Source organism: Nannobrachium achirus (genome assembly GCF_963921795.1).
Source record: "Nannobrachium achirus genome assembly, chromosome: 23".
NCBI lineage: Eukaryota > Metazoa > Chordata > Actinopteri > Myctophiformes > Myctophidae > Nannobrachium > Nannobrachium achirus.
In genome coordinates, this window is record NC_137830.1 from 37,212,826 (window position 1) to 37,220,828 (window position 8,003).

An 8,003-nucleotide genomic window follows, 5' to 3' on the forward strand; every position below is an offset into this window, starting at 1 on the left:
CTTCAGCACGTAAAGCGGCATGGTGCCCTGTGCTTCAGCACGTAAAGCGGGTGCATTAATCTGGCCATTCTTTAGCATAATGTGAGTTTGTACGCCTTGTAGATTAGCTGTTTTCGACTGAGCTAACGTAGCCACTGGCTGCAGTTCGTTGTGTGTGTGTGTGTGTGTGTGTGTGTGTGTGTGTGTGTGTGTGTGTGTGTGTGTGTGTGTGTGTGTGTGTGTGTGTGTGTGTGTGTGTGTGTGTGTGTGTGTGTGTGTGTGTGTGTGTGTGTGTGGGTGGAGGGAGGGAGGTAGGGAGCGATAGAGAGAGAGATGGAACATTAGCTCCGTTCAAGTAGGCAGTAGGCACAGATCTCATTATTATGTTACTCAAATGTGCACTTGCCCAGTCGGGCGACTCAGTAGCAAACTTCACCTGCCCGAGAATTTGTGGAACGAGAGTCAGCCATCTTTATACGGTAGTCCACAGAAACCAATCACCACCTAGTAGTTAGCCAATCACACTCAGCCACCACTCTCACCATTCACATCCATGGCATAAGTGCTGTCTTTCTTTTCCTGGTTTTAAATGTTGTCCAAAATGTTGAACATGATGTTTGCTATGTTTGTCATTTTTTCAAAAAATTGAAAAGACATGTATTATAGTATTATCATCACAATATCAATATAGTGGTGTTTGTTGGGTCAAACATATTGTGATGTGTGATTTTGTCCATATTACGTATGGAAGTACTGCATTTGTCACCAGAACATTTCCAACAACAAACCCAACTGTTTGCTAAAAAAAATGAGCTGGAAAAAAAACACCACTGACTTCATACAATATTCCTCCTTTAGATTCTGTGAAATGTGATATGGGCTATACTCAAAGGTTTACTACTGTTGAACACAAGGTAGTTCGGCACTCTGCATGGGTTCGAGTCTCTCTAGTCTCGTTTGTGAGAGGATCTTTCCTCTTTTTTTGTGCCGTTTTCCCCCCAACCCACACGTATTCCACAGCTTGTAGAGGTTCTGCTTGGCTGCTGCAGCGTCTTGGTCTTTTGATCTCCACAAACATAATCAATAACTGACTACCTCCCTCCCTCCCCTGTCCCCCCCCTCCCATATCTATCTGTGTCTCTCTCTGTCTGTCTGCCCGTCTCCCTCTCTCTCTCTGTCTCTCTTTCTGTAGTGTGGGGCATTAAGGGGAGAAAATGCTAATTTCGTGCAAATCAGTCTAAAAGCGCCACATTCTGCACAGATGTAGCCCAGGGCATGCTCTAATGATTTAGCTTGGGCGCCCGAGTCGGCGACCTTCAAAAAACATTCCTTGGGCTACAAATGGCCCCACAAAACGATGGTTTAGTGATGAGTCATCACTTTTCACAGTTCTGTGGGTGTTTTGTGGGGCCATTTCTAGCACAAGGAATGTTTTTTTGTGCAAAACAAATAGTTGGACCCCTCACATCCTACTTAAAGCAGATTTTCTTTCTGGGTATTTTCCTCCTGTATAGAAAGTCGATAGGAGCCCAACTTGAATTGGCCGCTGTGGCGACCCCGAAGGTCGTCGGCTCGGGCGCCCTAGCTAAATCATTAGAGCATGACCTGGGCTACATCTGTGCAAAGTTTGCCGCTTTTAGACTGATTTGCACGAAATGAGCATTTTCTCCCCCCAACGCCCCCGAACTACTGAGCATGACCAGCAACAATAACCTTTGTGTCTTAGCCTCTGTCCTCCACTCTTTTGGATCTGTTCCACTCTAAACGAACATCTGTGTCTCGGTTCCCTCCTTTTGCATTTTGAATAACAGGCCTTTATCAAATCCTTTGATCTATTTATTTGTTAGTTTTTCTGACTGTACTACTACACTACTTCATCCCTGAAAGTGTATCTACTGCATTTGGACTTGTCGATGGTTCTCGATGGGGTTTTGCGCCATCGTTGCCATTGAGTTGTGCGTGTTGAGCCCCGTGGTACGGCCAACACGCGACTCTGTGGAACATTTTAACAGCAACAAGCATCCAGACTGACAAGGAGTTTCACTACTAGACACCACTGCATACTTGCACGTCCTGAGAGTTTTGTACCCCCCCTTACCAAGGTGTTTTTTTGGGTGCCCCCCACCCCTGTCCCCACTTAAAACTCACCTACTATCGTCCTTAATAAAACCCTCCAAAAGTCTTCAATTTTTGTATGTGGTGTTCGCTATTTAAAATGCAAAAAAAGAAAGATATATCTATATATATATTATGTAATAATAACAATAAGACGTTCCGTTGTTCTGTTATTAACCCATTTAGAAAGGGTACAAATCATTGTGTATCATTATTTTATGCTTTAACTATTGAAAAATAGCAGATATACAAGCTCACAGCGCGGCACCGAGTGCCGCGCTGCGAGCTTGTAGATCTGCCATTTTTGAAAAATCGTGAAAATTAGAATGTTGACCCGATTCTATAAGTGTCTTTTGAATCCTTCTAAGATTTTTTGAAAAACCTATGTTTCTATGTCAGCAATCTGGCCAGCCATCGTCAATGAAAAGGTCCTTTTCACTCAACTATGTCAGTGGTTCTCAAACCTTTTCATGTGAAGGACCCCCAAAATGATATTTATTTGGCCACGGACACCCATCTCAAAATATTTACTTCCAGGGACCACCCAGAAGCAAAATTTGAGTTACAAACGTCCGCTTTGAAAATAAACATATTCAGAGATTTGCACACATTTTCACGACTTTTTTTTCAAAAATAGCAGATCTACAAGCTCGCAGCGCGGCTGTGAGCTTGTATATCTGCTATTTTTCACCGGTTAAAGCATTCAATAATCCTAGGCCTAAATGTGTTATTAAAACGAGGCTTGATTCCATGTTTGCAGATCCGGGTGGTGAACGCGTTCCGTAGCTCCGTCTCCCTCTACGAGGGGGGGAAGACCGAGTCGCGCAGCTCCATCCACAACTTCATGACCCACCCGGAGTTCCGCATCGAGGACTCCGAGCCCAGCATCCCGCTCATCGACGACACCGACGCCGAGGACGACGCGCCCACCAAGCGCAACTCCTCCTCCACGCCACGCGACGCCACCACCACGCCCAGCCCGCCCTCGCCGGCCACGGCGGCGACCACCACCGGCCCCCCGTCGCCCACCCCGGCGGCCCTCGACAACGACACGGCCCCTTCTCCTCCTCCTCCCCCTCCTCCTCCGACGCCTCCTCCCCCCGCCGTCACCCCGCCGCCGACTCCCGCCGCCCCCCACGAGGAGGCCGAGGAGTCGTCCGTCCCCTTGCTGAATCCCTCGCCCAATCAGAACAATAACGCCGTGGACAGTGCTGGGAACAACCACCTCCTGCTCCTCCCCGAGGTTAAGTCTCTGACCCCGTCGGCTCCGGAGAGCCCCTTACACAGCCTGGAAACCTCTCTTTGATCCCCCGTCCGCACCCCCACACACACACACCCACCCACCCACCCACGACCCTGGGGGGCTCACCTTTTAGACACAATGGCTACAGAGGAGAGAGAGAAAGACAGTGGAGGGGTAGAGAGAGAGAGAGAGAGGAGTCTGAACTGGACTAATACAACAGCAGACATTCATAAGAATGTACGGTTTGGTGTGGATGCTTGATTTTTTTTTTTTTTTTTTTTAAACCCTCTGCTACAGGAGGACTCACCTCCCTCCACCGCCTCCTCCTTGATAACTTTTTCATTTTTCTCGGTCAGCAAGGGGTGATTATAAACTTGGATTGGAAGTGACCTGTTTTTATTTTATTTTTTTGTTATTATTATATTATTAATATTATTATTTGAATAGAGGAGGGGGGAGCCCTTCCTTGTGGCTTGAAGATCGGCTGTAAGAATTTTTTTTTGGAAGAAACTTTTAGCTTCTCTTTATCTGAATGGTGGTGTATATTTATCTCTTTGGCCCTGATGCTCATTCAAAAACTTATTTCTGCTCCATTGGCTGTTAATATTTTGAATTATTTATGTTTTGTTTTTTTTGGAAAAAGCAGGTCTGTTTACAAAGTTTGTAGATACTTTTTTTTCTGTTTGTAGGCAAAAGAGCTTCCTGATGTTATGATGCAGAAAACGGAACAGAGTACAAATTGAAAGAGAGGATTTATTTCAGATACTGCTGTATTTTCAGGAAATAAGGGGTGTTTCTATTGAAACTTAAACTATTTTTGCCTGCAAGTTTTATTTGTTATATATTTGTAGATACATAGAACCTTCTAGCCAAACAGATAAACACTAAGGCTTGTGTAGAAGAGGAAAAAGACAGGACCACTGTCCATTCACACTTCATGATTAATGCCTAGAATTATTGAATGCTTTAACCAGTGAAAAATAGCAGATATACAAGCACCGAGTGCCGCACTGCGAGCTTGTAGATCTGCAATTTTTGAAAAATCGTGCAAATTCAAAGTGAATCCTTCTAAGATTCTTTTGAAAAACCTATGTTTCTATGTCAGCAATCTGGCCAGCCATCGTCAAAGAAAAGGTGTTTTTCACTTAACTGGAGCTCAGTTAGTCTGTTCTTGAGAGACTACTATGTCAGTGGTTCTCAAACTTTTTCATGTGAAGGACCCCCAATATGATATGTATTTGACCACCCAGAAGCAAAATTTGAGTTACAAACGTTCGCTTTGAAAATACATTTATTAAAAGATTTGCACACATTTACATGACTTTTTCAAAAATAGCAGATATACAAGCTTGCAGCGCGGCACTCGGTGCCGCGCTGTGAGCTTGTATATCTGCTATTTTTTCACTGGTTAAAGCATTCAATAATCCTAGGCCTAAATATTAAATACTCAACATTGTTTTAACAGGGTTCTAACGTTCATAAGATGCTCTCATGCTTCTTTTCTTCATCGGTTCGTTCATCCGTCTGTTTCCGTCTGTTGGTTCATTCACTGGGTGACGTTTGAAAGGTTCACTTTGTTAAAGGGATTGCATTGAACATCACTTTTTCTTCACCTTTTGTTTTACTTAAGTCCCTGCCAATGTACAATATTATTATCATTTGTTTACTCAGGCATAGAAAATTATTTAATTAAAGAAAGGACATTTATTAATTAAAGAGAGAACCTTCTAACTTCAAACTTTTTTTTTTTTTGTCTTTTTAGGTAGTTAAAACTGTCGTCTTGGTCAAAACAGCAAGTGGATTATTTTCATATTTCATTAAATCCTTTTTGAGATTTCTCTTTTGGGAAAACATTTCTTTTTTTTCCTCTGAGTTCTGGTTTGTTGACTTTTCAAAAATCTAAAACCCACGAAAAAAAGTTTGTATTTTTCTTCATCTTTGTCCATAAAACTCCTTTCACCATCATAAATAAATAAAATGACTTGTTTGTAGAATATTTTTGACACCTGATGTACTGGAAAAGAAACACTAAAGGATTTGATTGGACGCTGCATTTCTTTTTTCTTTTTTTTCAAGAATAAAAGCCTAGGCTCAACTGGTATCTGTACAGGGTACTTTTATTTCATAAAATCCCTTGGGAAAACATTTTGATACAAACCACACAATTGTACCTTTGTATTTTTATGACGAAAACTTTCATCCTACTGAACCGTTTTGGAAGATTTATCTCAAAGTCTATTATCTAGGGTGGGGCGCGGGGTCGTTTCGGGCACCAATTCAATTTAAGCACTTGAACCCTATAGCATCCCCATTCATGGGGGGCGATCTTTTGTGGAAAATAGCCGATCTTGTAGATTGGCTATTCATCGGCAAAGAATATTTTCGTGTGGCGCGAAAACAGGAGGGGGCCCTGTGCCTTCGCGTAGAGCCCTGTGGTACGCCAGTCAACAAAGTACAGGGTTTAAGTGTTTAAAAAAACAAAACGTGTGTGTGATTTTCTTCTCAGGGTGCAAATGGTTTGAATGGCAGGATTGTAGTAAGAAAATATCAACATTTTCTTTTTCCTAATTGGTTGCAAAGTATTTTGTTATAGGAATGCTCTGGTTGATACCCTGATGTGCTCATCTGAAGTGAAGAGCTTTAAGGGCAGTGATTCTCAACAGTCTTCAGTTTCAAGGACCCCAAGCTTGATTTTATGTATTTATTTTCAATCTCTGGAACCCCCGAATTACAAAACTCCTCATTGTAGAATTTTAGCTCTGAGAGTGTGCAAATGTAACACTCAAAGAGTTACAGACCTGTAAGGGTCCAGTTGGTTCCTAATTATTATCAATCTCACGTCTGAGGACCCTCTGGGACCCCCTTCAAGGACCCCTTGGGGGTTCCACCGAACCAACGTTGAGAACCACTGGTTTAAGGGATTGGACAAGGGCAGGAAACTTGACATGGAATGAGTTTGTTCATAATAATATTTGTCTATTATTTAAATTTTGGAACGGGGTTGGGGAGGGTAGGTTTTTCCTTGTGTTTTACAGATGAAAAAAGCAGCTTGATATTGCAAATACAAACGGAAAAATGGGAACGGAGGGGAAAAAAGGAGTTTGTTCTGTAGCTTCTTCCTGTAACGGGAATGAATGTTTATCCATCTGTTCTATGGATTATTTTTTTTTTTATCTTTTAACATTTGGAAATAATAAGTACTTCATGTCTGTTTATCTTGAGCAATTTAAATGGTTATCGTGATTGGATTTACATTTGAAACTTGTCGAGTAATGTGTATGGTTTTTAAAAATAAAAAATGTATTTAGCCTAAAATGCAGGGCCACGTTTTATTCATGTTATCATTCAATCGCTCGGGTTGAGTCGTGTCTTGGTAAACTAAAAACTGTGGGCTCTCAAACAATCAAGGAAACCCGAATTGACACTTATTTGTAGCATTTGAATGGCTGACCCATAAAAAGTAAACGCATTAAAGTAGTCGATAGCAGATTAGCTCATTTTTAAAAGGATCCCTGGCTAATACGACAAATATGCCTTAATACATTATAATTGTCCTCTATAACTACAATGTAAAATTAAAAACACCTTAAATATTGTATTTCTTCTAGAAATAGCTAATCTTTCACTCAATAGGGGAAATGCACGTCGCAAGTTGAAGATGTCATGTGTGATCTATCCCTATGGAATTTATGGTATGCATGTGCAAAAAAAAAAACAGAAACACATTTGAAATATTGATTTGATGCTCATATTAACCATAGGAAGTATTATGTTTGTTTTTATTTGCACATGCATGCCATAAATTCCATAGGGAAAGATAACACATGACATTTATGACATCATCAACTTGCAGCGGGTATTTCCCCTATTGAGTGAAAGATTAGCTATTTCTAGAAGAAATAAAATAATGTAGGTGTTTTTCATTTTAAATTGTAGTTATAGAGGACAATTATAATGTATTAAGGCATATTTGTCGTATTAGCCAGGGATGCCTTTAAAACCCTGTAACCTCCTCAGGGACCCCAGGGGGTCCCCTGGATCCCACTCTGAGAATCACTGAACTAAAACTAATATAATCTTAAACCACAGGTTTGTTCTTAATCAAGAAACTGGAAACGTTGTGTTTTGGTATATGAAGAACATGGCACAAAAGGTTTTGAATTTTGTGTTTGGTGGATTATTTTCCGCTTTTAACAATGCTTCTTGGCAACAACATTATACCATTGGAAAGCTTGTTTATTTAACCTTTACTTTTAATTATTATTTATTAGTATGGTTGCCCAGCAGACTATAGTCCTGGGGAAACTTTATTTATTGTTATTCTCTGTTTCTAGTTTTAATTACATTTGTGGGTTTTAGAGTAAGTAAGACATACTATTGGTCCATTTGATCCCAAAACACAGCTTTTTCTTTTAATTTCAGTTACTGTGTTCCTCTTCTGGCATGACATTTACAGCATCAACTGTTAAAGCTGCACTATGTAACTTTCCTCCTAGAAAAAGCTAGATAGTTTCGTTTAACGACTGTAGACATACTGTGTACCGATGCGCATGATTTTTTGGTCAAAATCTGTAGTGCTGTATAGAAAATTGGGGGCAGAGGTTCTGCTCTGGCACGCAGGGAGATTAGCTGTTCACAGACGGAAGGACGGACATACGGACGGACG

General features: G+C 41.2%; 1 protein-coding gene across 2 annotated transcripts in view; it reads left to right on the forward strand.

The window, feature by feature from the left end:
• The window catches only part of LOC308309095 (plasma membrane calcium-transporting ATPase 1-like), a 104,564-nt gene extending 97,912 nt beyond the window's left edge, over positions 1-6,652 (forward strand). For both annotated transcript variants that reach the window (XM_080754560.1, XM_080754561.1), the window contains one exon: positions 2,855-6,652. In XM_080754560.1, the coding sequence (XP_080610686.1) occupies positions 2,855-3,400 (546 nt within the window). In that variant the 3' untranslated portion in view covers positions 3,401-6,652. The remainder of the gene's footprint in view (positions 1-2,854) is intronic.
• Positions 6,653-8,003: the final 1,351 nt, after the last annotated feature.